A 14,015-nucleotide genomic window follows, 5' to 3' on the forward strand; every position below is an offset into this window, starting at 1 on the left:
ATAATACCATCAGGATATGCAGAGTTTTCCATAATAATACCAGGAGGATGGAGAGTTTTCCATAATAATAGCTATTAATGTTGGGGAACTAAATAAATCTTCAAGGAGTGAAAGGAGAATGGCTCCTCACATTCTGTTTGTTTTGCTCAGCTTGGCTGACCTTGAAGCATTTATAAAAAACAGCGAGAATGGCTTGCTCAAGAAAGTCAGAAAAGGAGATTTCCAAGGATTAGTTGAAATTATGGGACACCTTATGGCTCTTAAAGAACGACAGAGCAGCACTGATGAGATGTTTGAGCCTTTAAAGCAGACTATTGAATTGCTGAAGACCTATGGACAAGAATTGCCGGAAACACTGTTCAGGCAGCTGGAGGTCAGTGCAAAGTTTATGTTTTCTTAATAAAAGAAATAGAGGGAAAGTTTGGGGATTTCAGAGTGGGATGAGGTGGGTTGAAGTAAATGAAAAACAGAGCTTGGTGATTACTCAAGGCCCATGCTTTGGAGCTAAATGTGTCGCACGTGTATAATGTGTACCACTTTCTTGAAACTCAATAAATATGAAACACTGTAACGCTGGACATACATGGGAGAACTGATGTGGATGATGTGTTTGGGTTCTTTTTCCAGGATTATGGATGAGCTGAATTTTTCATTCGGAGAAAAAAAAGCAGGTCTGAAGAATGTTATGATGGTCTAAGAGATTTGGGGCATAAAAGGAAATAACTAGGCACTCTTAGAAAATGTAGAAAAGGGCCAGGGTTACTGGCTTAGAAGTTGAGGGCAAGAAGGATAGTGTTGAATCAGAAGTAGGTGGTCGTCGGGAGAGTGGGCATCCAGGGAGCCAAGTCAAGGAAGGGTCGAACGATGCCATCAGAGCCTGGCATCGGGGCAGAGATGAAGACATCCGGGTGCATCCAGCCTCAGGACTGTGGGGGAGGGTCTGACCACACTGAGGTCTCCTTTGCAGGAGCTGCCTGAGAAATGGAACAGCATTAAAAAGATGGCTGTTACCGTGAGGCAGCAGGTGGCCCCCCTGCAGGCGAATGAAGTGACCCTCCTCCGCCAGAGGTGCACGGCCTTCGAGGCAGAGCAGCAGCGGTTCTGGGAGCGATTCCGCAGAGAAGCCCCCTTCAGGTATGCACCCAAGCTGCCACCACTGCTTCCTGGCCTTTAAGCACGGCAGCATCTTAAGTCACGGCGATCTCTCCGTGGAGTTCGCATATTCTTTTAACAAGTGAAGACTAGTTACTAGTCTTCCCTCCCATTTAGGTCCACTGGTTAGAACCTGGTGCTCATGTTCACAGAGTACCACTGCGGCCCGTGTGGGATGAACAAAGACTGTACAAATACTTAAAAAAAGTCTAGAAGCTTCTGTGTCTCCAGGTCTATAAAGGGAGTGTGTGTGGTAAGATTACTAGGTTTTTACTAAACTGTTAGTATTCTAAATTCTCCCAGACTCCTGTTCTTTTGGTTTAAAATAGTGGCTGATAGAATTTTAAAATAATTTTGGAAGGCATTTCAGTAGCCTAATGGCAGGATTTGAAGTGATGGATTTACTTCAAGGTGTACTTTCTCTGCTTAGTAGTTAGTTCTCAGACTCCTCCCTACTTGTGGTCAGGGGTCTTTACACGAACAAAACAACTGTGGGATGGGCAACACCCATCCACACGTGCACACACACACAATTCCTTTTCTCAGGGGCTCACTGCCTTGGTGGAGAAATCTACAGGGTCTGCTCTGGTCTGCTTCTCAGCATCGGGGGCTCCAGCCAGGGGTACCAGCCGGCTCTGTGTCTGCTGACATGCCAACTGAAGTGGACACTCTCCCCTCAGGCCAGCTCCGGGGTTTGCTTCTGTTTCCCTAGCGGGCTTCCTGCTGGGTCTCTTCTGTAGTTTTGGAGGTCTCTAGACTGAAAAATGCCCTATGTAAGGAGCAAGGAAGCTTTTTATTTTCAAGGGTTACTTACACACAGAAATCTGACATTGAGAGATACACACTAAAGCAACAAACAAAATGGAAAAAGAAAATCACAGCTTTATTGGGAGGAAAGACAACATAATGATTAAGTACATGGACTCTGGATTTAACAAGACCGGTGTCTAATCTCAGGTTCACTGCTCACTGCCTAAGTCAGGGCAGTCACTTAATATCTCTTTGCTTCAGTTGCCTCATCTGTAAAGCGGGGTTAATAATAGTATCCACCTCATAAGGTTGTTGATAGGATTAAATAACGAATCTTTGCAAGTTTTAGGCATAGGACCTGGCACTAGGATAACCAGCCATCCTGGTTTACCTGGGACAGTTTTGGGGATTTTTTTCTTTTCTTTTCTTTTTTTTATTAAAGCATAGTTGATTTACAGTGCTGTGCTAATTGGGATGGTTGTGGTTTTAACACTGAAAGTCATACATCCAGGGAAGCCCCTCTATTTCAGGCAAACTGAGACTTAGTCACCTCACCTGGCACACAGTAAGGGCCTACCTATTCTATTATTCATTCATCAAACATTTATTAAGCAGCTACTGTCTCCCAAGCATTATACTTGGGGCTAGAGAGAACGAGATGAGTATGTCAAGAGGCAGGGGAGGACAGATGTGTAAACTGTGCTTACGATAAATGTACAACATGGAGCTCTAAAGCATTAAAATCACCTGGGGTCCAGTCTGTCCCACAGACCAACTAAATCAGACTCTCTGGGGACGAGACCGGGCATCAGTAGTTTGTAATGCTCCCCAGGTGACTCCAATGTGTAGCCAAGGTAGAGACTGCCTCCCTAAGGGAAGTAACTGGTTCCCTTTTAAGCAATCATTCCAGGGCATATAACTCCAAATGAGTCTGTGTCCCTTTAGAATAAGTGCCTTAGGAGCTATGCCCTTGTTCCAAAGAAGCATCTATTGCTCAAAACATTTGTGGAACTTCTTTTGGGACTATTCCTTCAGAGTCTGAAGCACATTCTTTTGATTCTCCTTTGGGCATACAGTTGAATTTCTGAAATTCGACACTGATCACACAGGGCCAAAGCTGGTGAGGCAGGCGGGCAATTAAGCTGGGTATTTCTGCTCAGTGCTAACAATATCCACACCTAAGGCAACAGCCACAAAGGTAATGACACTGATATCTTTACATCATCTGTCCCTTTTTAAAAAAATTTCTAAAAAGGAATTCAAAGATGTCTGGTGAAATATCTTCCCAAACAGACTCCCGAGACTGCCTGAATGGAACAGCCCTCGTTTGCTGGTGTGTTTCTGTGTGTCTACTGGAAATCTGGCGTCCCTCCTTCCTGGTTACATCACGTGTGTATATTGATCAGCTCTTGTTGTTTTTTAATTTGATAGCTGCATTGGCTTTTCTTTCTTAGCACTTTTATTGATATCTATCTGCTGGCTGTAAGGATATTGCTACCCTTAACTTGCAAATTCACATCTGTCAATTTAACATGCAGATGAATCTTTGCAAGAGACTTTGAAAAGAACTGCTCACAGCAGTGTGGAAAGCCAAACATTACTGCAATTTTGATGTTTTTCTCTTCTCGTCAAGAAAACGATCAAGACTAGAGCAGCATCATGGATTTAGGGCTGAAGGGAATCTTCATGGGTGTCAACGCATGAGTTTGTTTCTTAGTTTCATGTGCATGAATGTGTGTGTTTAAAATGTTTAGACACCGTGCGTGGCAAATGAGTTGAATTCTGGTTCCTCCACTTTCAGATCAATTTCTAAAATGCATCTCTGTGAAGGCAAGTTTCTGTTCCCGATTAGATGATAGGTGAAGATCACGCTGATCTTGTCTTTGGGAGGAAAAGGAAAGTGTGTGTCTCATCTGGCCCTTGCAGTCTGACAGGTGCAGGATGAATCAGGTCATTGGGGGAGGTTCTTTCTTCATGTTCAAGTTGAGTTTTTCTTCTTCCTTCTATTCTTAACTCGAAGCTGTATCAGCACATTCCTAGCTGAGCTCTCTCACTTCTCAGTAATCGGCTAAACCATCATAGCCAGATTCAAGCCCTTCTCACACCTCTCGAAATTGGAGACTCATTCTCCCCTTTGAGTGACAGGGATGCACCAAACTTCTAGCGGCTCTCTTGTTCAGTTCCTGCCCTTGAGCACAGGCTTCCTGGCTTTAAGGAATGAATGCCATGTTATCCAGTCTCCTTACCCACATCAAGATCAGGATAATCCAGGGGTTTCTGGGTCAAAGCATTTGATCCCTAAAGCTCCAGTTCAATGGAGACCATCAGTGTTTCCAGCTGGCCAGCCACCAGATTCTGTGAACGGTGGGGAGAACCCTCCTAAAGACCTCCTCCCATTGGGTGCTGTCCTGCAGGACAACCAGCAAAGCAAGGCTTTCCAAATAGCCCAGTGCAGCAAACGTGAGGAAGGAAGGGCCTTCATCTTGCTTGTGCAGGGTCTCTGGTCCCTTCAAAAGTTGGAGAAAAGAGTAGTATTAGTCATGAAATCTCTCAGGGACATATCAGTATCCTCAGACATGTCATTAGTTCAACTTGACCCTGTTCTTGCAGTTAATCTGACTCACTCACATGACTCAGGCTTCCGTAGAGCAAAAGCAGTTGTGTTCTCAACAGTGGAGTCAGCAAAAAATGATTTAAGTGCTAGGATCTTCAGATAATACAGATTCCCTGACCTCAAGGACTTAACAGCCTCAGGGTCAATTTCAAAAATGAGTAACCAGACATGTCCATGGGGGCCAACTTTAACGCCCACTGGGGAGGCAGTTCACAGCCCTTGCAGAAGCTGTGCTTCAGCCAATGGGCAAATGAGACTTAGCCATTTGGAAAAAAGAGGGGTGGACAGCAAAGATATTCCAGGCAAAGGAAGCAGAACATAGAGACACACAGGGGGATGAAAACGTAACAACCAGCTGGAGGACTGCACGTATGTGTGGCTGGGATGCAGGATGTGGGAGATGAGGATGGAGAGGTCCAGGTGACCAGGCCTTGACCATGAATGAGCACTGAGGAGTACAAGCATGAGAACAGCACACATCATGGAAACACCAGTCTTGTGGCTGCAGAGAGCAGAGTGGAGCGAGGTGGACTCAAGGTGGGGCCTCCATGGGGTGATGAGTGATTGCAACAGCTGGGTGCGAAGCAGGAGGACTGAACTGAAGCCGTGGCAGTGAGCATGGAGGAGGAGGATGGACGTGAGGGAGACTTAGGAGGGAGAATCAGCAGGATTGAGTGAATACGGGAGATGAGCAGGGAGAGAGCCTGGTGTAATTCTCCATCTTCCATCTGGACCAGTAAGCTGGAAGGGGTGTGTTCCGCTGCTCCTGAGATGGGGCCACAGGATGGGAAGAGCCGAAAGGTCACCAGGTCAGAGGGAGCGTGCTGAGTTTTATGGTACCTGTGGGGTATCAAGCACAGGTGTGTCACTGTTCCTTGTATGTGCAGGTACAGAACTGAGGTTGACATTTACCAGCTGCTCACTTCCCAAGAATTCATTTAAGTCACTTAGTCCTCTCTTTCTCTTTGTGCCTATGTCTAGGGCAGGCCTGAATCTGTACTTTCCCCAAGATCATACAGATGAGCACTGTATTTCCATTTCTCTTAATTATAGTTTTATTCATCCAGATTTTCCAGGCATTTCTGTTTTAGATTAAAATACTTTTGCATTATTATTTGAATTTCAAAGACTAACTACACCCTTTTCCCACCTATTACTTTCTTGTTCTCACACTGTATTGTTCCGCCAGGCTTTGGAGAACTGCTTCAGGTTTATTAGGCGCATTAATCAGGTCTGTGAATATCCTGACAGTTTGCACTAGAGCTTTGAAATGGGAAGAGGGTTACCTGCTCCCCTGTCTAGAGGTTCCTTTCACTACTTAGGTCAAATTAACTTTTATGTGTGCTCAGCTACAGGAAATGAAAACCCACAGATTTAAACCATAAACAAAAATTATGCCACGGGGCAGATGACGTTTGGAATAGGTTTGACAAATGATCACCTCCTACAAATATTTGAGGAACCAATATTGATTCAAGGATGTTCATGTGCACTGAGGAAAGAAGAGTTAGGGAGATCATTCATTGTCTTCTGTGTCCACAGACCCCCAACACTCTGATAGCACCTATCCTATCGAATATGCCTGAATTTTATTCCATTAATAAATTAAACAGAATGTGGGCTTTTAGAATTTGTCTGATTTAAACTGACACCAAGTAGCTAAATTCACTTTCCAAGTTCACTCTAATGAAGTTAAAAAGTAGAACCAACACACTACGCACTCCAACAATTAGTCTTTGGAGAGAATATGCAGAAGGAACCTTCATGCTTGGTAATCTTTCCTGCTGACCCACTTGCCACGAAGGTGTTACATTTCTTTCCTTCCAGTTCTTTCTCTACTGCTCTCATAGAAGAGAAAGCTACTTGCCTATGTAGACAGAGGGCCCTCTTCAACCCTGAGAACTCCAACCCATTCTGAAACACCTGGGGACTGGACAACAGTGAAGACACACATTCAGTCTCATTCTCTTAAGATGAAAATACACAACCAGGGCACATGAGCCGAAACTATTTAGATGGAACAGGCGGGAATCAAACATAGCAAGCGTCAAAGTTAATCTGACACTAGTTTAATGGTATGCGTAACTGTTACTGTGTTGCATGGTAATTAGGCTTAAGTGGCAAGCAGTTCAGGTAAATGACTTTAATTCGGATTACTTTCCATCCGTCAAGTCAAATATTTCCAGAGACAACTGAGAGGAGAGACAGTTCAAGAAAAGGAGTTTGTATGTCATCTTCTTCCTTTTTCCCTCCCCTCTGTACCCCACCAACCAACACACGCACACGCGCGCGCGCACACACACACACACACACACACACACACGCACACACACACACGGGATCAGAGGAAATGGCCAATTCTCTAATCACTCCTTTCCCCTCAACTTTCCCTTTATGTTGGACCCCGTGATACCCTATTCTGATTTTAGAGAAAGATGGTATTCACACTTAAGTCACGGTATCCCTGCTATCTAGCCTTCCATGCACACAGAAACAAGAAGATCTGAGACTGGTGATGGGAAGAAAGGATAAAGGGAGGCTGGGGGAGGAAAATGAGAGGCTCCTTGAACATTGTTCTGGGTGCTCCTGACCCATGTGGGTCCCTGTGCACGTGCAGCTCTTATGTTGGAGGAGAGGCTCTGCCGGGAACACAGGTTGGAGGGGCCGCAGGGTAAAGGAGGCTCACGGCCATGAGGACCAGGAGGAACGGTGGGGGCAGTGAGCACCCACTGGGGAGAAGAGGGGGAGGAAACGTGGGCTCGAGCTGTAAAGCGCGATGGAGTGCTTATACGCGTGCGGCGCAGAACCAGAGGCTGCCGCGGGATGCGGGAGGAGATCAGGGGAGGCTTGAAGGAGGTACTTCGGAGATGTGGAGCCTGACAGGAGGCCTGCAGCGCGGGAAAGCCAAGCAGTGCAGGCCCGCGGTGAGGGCTTTGTGTGCACACTGCAAAGTCCCTATCAGTGGTTCTCACATCTGGAGACACTGTTTCCTGAAGGTGATGCAGGCTGTTAGCATGAGCCTCACCACAGAGAAGGACGCCGACCTGGCACATCGGAATCACCTGGGGAGTTTGTAAAATGCTGTTGCCTGGGTCCCGCCCCCAAAGATTCTGATTGAATGAGACCAGGGAGCAGCCTGACCATGGAGATCACTGAAAGCTTCCAGGAGGCTCTAACATGCAGCCAAGACCGAGAGCCACTGCCCTAGAGGGACCGATGCCAGAGTAGGTCAGGATTGGTCTCTGTCACTTACAGACCACCCACCACAAGTAGCTTGGCGGGAGCTTTGCCTGTACAGCCTCTGCAGTAACAGGACAATGCTCTTTTGTGTCAAGTGAGCTGGACGCCAGCAAGTGGAAGCAGAGTCTAAAGGGGGCTTGAACAAAGGAGTATTTCGCACTGCACCTGGGTGGGGGAGGTGGGGAGTATTTTTATTACCCTCTCAGATGTGAAGAACAGATCCAGACAAGGTGTTCCTCTTGAATCGCTAACTGGTTATGTTCGTCCCACTCCAACCTACCCCGATGTCTTTTCTTCCCAGGCTTTGGTGAAAGTCCCTGCCCTTTGCTAAAATACTAAGGATTTAAGGATTCGAGCTGTCATTACTCTGGTGATTCTAGGAGATGGCGCTTGTGTGCTCTACTTATAAAGGGAAAACATTGTGTTTTGTAGGTTTGATAGCACTGACCCTCATCAGATGCTGGATGCCAGGCACATGGAGATCCAGCAGATGGAATCCACCATGGCCTCCATTTCTGAGTCTGCTAGCTTGTTTGAGGTCACCATCCCTGACTATAAGCAACTGAGGCAGTGCAGGAAGGAGGCGTGCCAGCTGAAGGAGCTCTGGGACACAATTGGGATGGTGACCTCCAGTATCCATGCCTGGGAGACCACCACGTGGATGGATATCAATGTGGAGGCCATGGACTTGGAGTGCCAGTGGTTTGCCAGGCACATCCGGAACCTCGACAAGGAGGTCAGGGCCTGGGATGCCTTCACAGGCCTGGAAAGCACCATTTTGAACACCCTGACCTCCCTGAGGGCTGTGGCCGAACTGCAGAACCCGGCCATGCGGGAGCGGCACTGGAGGCAGCTGATGCAGGCCACGGGCGTGACCTTCACCATGGATGAGGGCACCACCCTGGCACACCTCCTACAGCTTCAGCTCCACCACTTTGAGGACGAGGTCCGGGGCATTGTAGACAGAGCTGTGAAAGAGATGGGCATGGAGAAGGTCTTGAAGGAGCTGCAGACCACCTGGGTCCGCATGGAGTTCCAGTTCGAGCCCCACCCGCAGACCCACGTGCCTCTGCTGCGGTCCGACGAGGACCTCATTGAGGTTCTGGAGGATAACCAAGTCCAGCTTCAGAACCTGATGATGTCCAGGTACATTACCTTCTTCCTGGAGGAAGTATCGGGCTGGCAGAAGAAGCTGTCCACTGCTGACACCGTCATCTCCCTCTGGTTTGATGTGCAGCGCACATGGTCTCATCTAGGAAGTATATTCATCGGATCTGAAGATACCCGGGCTCAGCTGCCCCAGGTACCTGCTGTGGAAATCCTGCTCCCTCTGTTGCCATCCCTGAGTCAAGGGACGATCCCCCAGTTCCTGTATCCTCTAGACCTTTCCTTCTCTGCCTCCCTGCCTTGGCTTCACCCAGGGGTACCTCCAATAGACATTGACCTTCCAAGCCACCAAAAGTCAGACAGAGGGAAAGAGAGAAAGTGACATGTATGCCCGCGAGTTTGTTCCTAATGTGTAGGAAAAAGAAAGGAGAACTGGTTTTAAAAACAAAACCAAAAAAAGTGTACAGGAGAAAGGAGGTCAAAAATATGAGCTGCTCTTGGGGTGCTCCACACATAATTACAATGCGGGTATTGATTGGAAGTGAGTGTCTTTTCCAGGCAAACTCAAGTTCCTTCTCTGCAGCGAGCTGTTCTGTAAAACTCGGGCCTGTGCCAGCAGGCTAAATACCAGTCTTCAGCTAAATACTAAATGAGGAATTTCTCTAAATATGCATTCTTCTCATTACTACCTTTCCTGTAGTTGCTTGCCCCTTGTAATTTGTCCTAATTAATGTGCATTAATGTACTTCGCCCCACCAGTGGACTCTAATTCATTTAAAAAGAGATTTTCCAGACTTCTTCTGTGTCCCTCAGCACAGCAGCACAGCAGCACAGCGAGTTCTCTGCTTACAAATTAGTTTGCTTCCAAAATGTCATATGTTGTCCAGATCTTGTTTCAGAGTTAAAGCATTCCATCAAAACATGATATTTTTCCAGCTCATCCCACAAATGCATATTTAGTGTAATAATGCAGATTAAAGATTGTACGTTTGCAATGAAAAATAACAGAAAATAATCCTGCTATAGCTATTGTCATTAAGCGAAATTGAATACGCCAGATTTTATTAATCTCCAACGCTAATGATTGAAGAAGGGCAGGTTTAATGAGAAGGGGGTGTAGGTGGAGACTTTTGTACACATTTTAAAGGAGACATTTGAGAACTTTCAATCCAACATAGTAAAGAATTCATATCATTAACTTTTCAGGTTTGTGTGTAAAACATATAAATACATTTATTTTCTTTGCATTAACAATATGGTAACAAAGACAACTCTGAAATGTAATAAATCAGTCATCATCTTACACCCTACCTAGTAAATATTTTCACTCATTATGAATATTTCCCAACTTTTTTGCACATACATACATGTTTTTACACAACTGCTCTCAGTGTAATTACAATTTTCTATTCGGCTCTTTTCATTTGAACATTTATGTCAGATATTTCCGATACTTCTATAACCTTGATACTTTTTCATTTTTAATTGGCATAAGATATCTCACTGAGGAATCGTAATTTACTTCACCTCACCCTCTTGTTTTTAAATCTTCTTGGGAGAGAGGCCCAGATCACAGAGGTCCCAGCAGACTGGAGCCAGTGGCCCGGGTTTGAGTTGCAGGACCTTAGGGAAGTTACTTAAGCTCTCAGCGTCTTGGTTTTCTCATCTGTAAATTGGGTCTAATACTAGTCCCTACTTCAAGAAGTTAAAGTAGCGCACACAGCACATACCATTATGATTGTTGTTAATGTAATAATAGCCACACAAGCTCTCATCAGGTGCCAGGTGTTGGCCTAAAGTGCTTTGCATTTATTATTGTCTCAGTCATTTCAACAACACTGTGAGGGTGTGTGCGTTTGGGGGGAATGATAATATCTAACTAACTTTGACATCATAGTAGCACATTTGCTGTGGAAACACTTACTTCGGTTATATAAACTTTTGCTTGGACCCAGAAAGAACATTGGATCCACCATCTCCCTGACAGGAATTATGTATTTTATGCCAACAGTTCTCAAAGTGTGGTCTGGTGACCCCTGGAGGTGGTCCCTGAGACCTTTCCAGGGGATCCTCAAGGTCAAAATTATCTTTATATTAATACTGATGGTATTTGCCTTTTTAACTCATTCTTCCATGAGCGTACAGTGGAGTTTTCCAGAGGCTACATGATGTGATATCACAACAGACTGAATGCAGAAACAGAGAAGAGAATCTTGCCATCTTCTAAGTTAGACATTAAAGATATTTGCCAAAAAAAAAAAAAAAAAAAAAAGCATGAAATGATGCCACTTTTTCTCTAAGATATATTGTTTTGGAGAATATAATTATTTTGGATAAAAATATGTTATCATGTTAACATAATGGGCTTCTTATTGTTATTTTTTAAATGAATTAATAAATATTTTTTAGAATTTCTCAACTTTAGCTTCTAATATAGAATATACATTGATAGATATAATATTACCTACATAAACAAAAGCTCTTTCCACTCCTCAGTAATTTTTACAAACATAAAGGGACTTCAAGACCAAAATGTTTGCAGACCACTGTTTCAAGCTAAAGGCATTTCCTCCTTTGAGACTAATCTCTGTATTAGACAACTAGGAGCAGTTTTCAAAAGCAGACTTAGTACATGAAGGTAGCTTCTTAAAGTTGAGGGGGTGTTAGTTAATTTTTTTCCACATTTTTATTTGCAGGATTCTAAAAGATTTGAAGGCATCGATATTGACTTTAAAGAGTTAGCTTATGATGTTCACAAAACTCCAAACGTAGTGGAAGCCACCAACAAATCAGGTCTTTATGAAAAGTTGGAAGATATTCAGAGCAGGTGATGGTCGGTTTGCAGCCCCTTTTGTAATGTGTTTCCTTTCCCCACTCTGTCTCTGAGATCCTTACCTTATTTAACTGCCCGAGTGAGAGAGTATGTCTGGTTGTGTACCTTGATTTGCCTGTGTGGTCGGGTAATATGGGGTATTATTAGAGGTGTTTATTGTGATGTTTGCAAATACCCATACATGTTCCACGCATACATGATTTCTGCGTGTAATCCATAGGTCGCACTTGTTTTCATTTAGGTAACATCTATGTGCCTATGGATCTAGGCAAACCTAATTAGGAAATTCTTTGTGCCCACAGACTGTACCTGTGTGAGAAGGCCCTGGCGGAGTACCTGGACACCAAAAGGCTTGCCTTCCCTAGGTTTTACTTTCTCTCCTCTTCGGACCTGTTAGACATCCTTTCCAACAGCACAGCCCCACAACAGGTAAGCTGGGGAAGTGCCTGTAGAAACATTCAGAAGGACCAGGATGCTCCACCAGGAGTTTCAGGTTCCCCGTTACGCCCCCTTAGGCGGTGTATGTATTTCAGACCTGTGTTGCGAGCCTCATCATACCTAACCTCAGAGCTTTCTTCATTTCCACCATTACTGCTTCTCAGGATGCCCATCCCCCCAGCCCATCAGTGGCTTTTTGTTTTTTTTAACAGCTTTATTGGAGTATAATTGCTTTACATTGTTGTGTTAGTTGCTGCTGTATAACCGAGTGAATCAGCTATACATATACAAATATCCCCATATCCCCTCCCTCTTGCGTCTCCCTCCCACCCTCCCTATCCCACCCCTCTCAGTGGTCACAAATCACCGAGCTGATCTCCCTGTGCTATGCGGCTGCTTCCCACTAGCTATCTATTTTACATTTGGTAGTGTATATATGCCTATGCCACTCTCTCACTTCATCCCAGCTTACCATTCCCCCTCCCTGTGTACTCAAGTCCATTCTCTACATCTGCGTCTTTATTCCTGTTTTGCCCCTAGGTTCTTCAGAACTTTTTTTTTTTTTTTTTTTTTAGATTCCACATATATGTGTTAATATACGGTATTTGTTTGTCTCTTTCTGACTTACTTCACTCTGTATGACAGACTCTGAGTTCATGCACCTCACTACAAATAACTCAGTTTTGTTAATTTTTATGACTGAGTAGTATTCCACTGTATATATGTGCCACATCTTTTTTACCATTCATCTGCTGATGGACACTTAGGTTGCTTCCACGTCCTGCCTATTGTAAATAGAGCTGCAATGAACATTGTGGTACACGACTTTTTTTGAATTATGGTTTTCTCAGCATATACGCCCAGTAGTGGGATTGCTGGGTCATATAGTAGTTCTATTTTTAGTTTTTTAAGGAACCTCCATACTGTTCTCCATAGTGGCTGTATCAATTTACATTCCCACCAACAGTGCAAGAGGGTTCCCTTTTCTCCACACCCTCTCCAGCATTTATTGTTTCTAGATTTTTTGATGATGGCCATTCTGACTGGTGTGAGATGATATCTCATTGTAGTTTTGATTTGCATTTCTCTAATGATTAGTGATGTTGAGCATCCTTTCATGTGTTTGTTGGCAATCTGTATATCTTCCTTGGAGAAATGTCTATTTAGGTCTTCTGCCCATTTTTGGATTGGGTTGTTTGTTTTTTTGTTATTGAGCTGCATGAGCTGCTTGTAAATTTTGGAGATTAATCCTTTGTCAGTTGCTTCATTGGCAAATAGTTTCTCCCATTCTGAAGGTTGTCTTTTCATCTTGTTTATGGTTTCCATAGCTGTGCAAAAGCTTTTAAGTTTCATTAGGTCCCATTTGTTTATTTTGTTTTTATTTCCCTTTCTCTAGGAGGTGGGTCAAAAAGGATCTTGCTGTGATTTATGTCACAGAGTGTTCTGCCTATGTTTTCCTCTAAGAGTTTTACGGTGTCTGGCCTTACATTTAGGTCTTTAATCCATTTTGAGTTTATTTTTCTGTATGGTGTTAGGGAGTGTTCTAATTTCATTCTTTTACATGTAGCTGTCCAGTTTTCCCAGCACCAGTTATTGAAGAGACTGTCTTTTCTCCATTGTATATCCTTGCCTCCTTTATCAAAGATAAGGTGACCATATGTGCGTAGGTTTATCTCTGGGCTTGCTGTACTGTTCCATTGACCTATATTTCTGTTTTTGTGCCACTACCGTACTGTCTTGATTACTGTAGCTTTGTAGTATAGTCTGAAGTCAGAGAGCCTGATTCCTCCAGCTCCATTTTTCTTTCTCAAGATTGCTTTGGGTATTCAGGGTCTTTTGTGTTTCCATACAGATTGTGAAATTTTTTGTTCTAGTTCTGTG

At 44.2% G+C, this 14,015-nt stretch overlaps 1 protein-coding gene across 1 annotated transcript in view; it reads left to right on the plus strand.

The window, feature by feature from the left end:
- The window catches only part of DNAH9 (dynein axonemal heavy chain 9), a 300,462-nt gene that overhangs the window by 70,883 nt on the left and 215,564 nt on the right, over positions 1 to 14,015 (plus strand). The window contains 5 exon segments of the mRNA XM_065896659.1: positions 151 to 373; positions 968 to 1,134; positions 8,189 to 9,059; positions 11,560 to 11,690; positions 11,999 to 12,125. Coding sequence (XP_065752731.1) covers positions 151 to 373; positions 968 to 1,134; positions 8,189 to 9,059; positions 11,560 to 11,690; positions 11,999 to 12,125 — 1,519 coding nt within the window.

Source organism: Phocoena phocoena, chromosome 19 (assembly GCF_963924675.1).
Source record: "Phocoena phocoena chromosome 19, mPhoPho1.1, whole genome shotgun sequence".
Classification (NCBI taxonomy): Eukaryota; Metazoa; Chordata; class Mammalia; order Artiodactyla; family Phocoenidae; genus Phocoena; species Phocoena phocoena.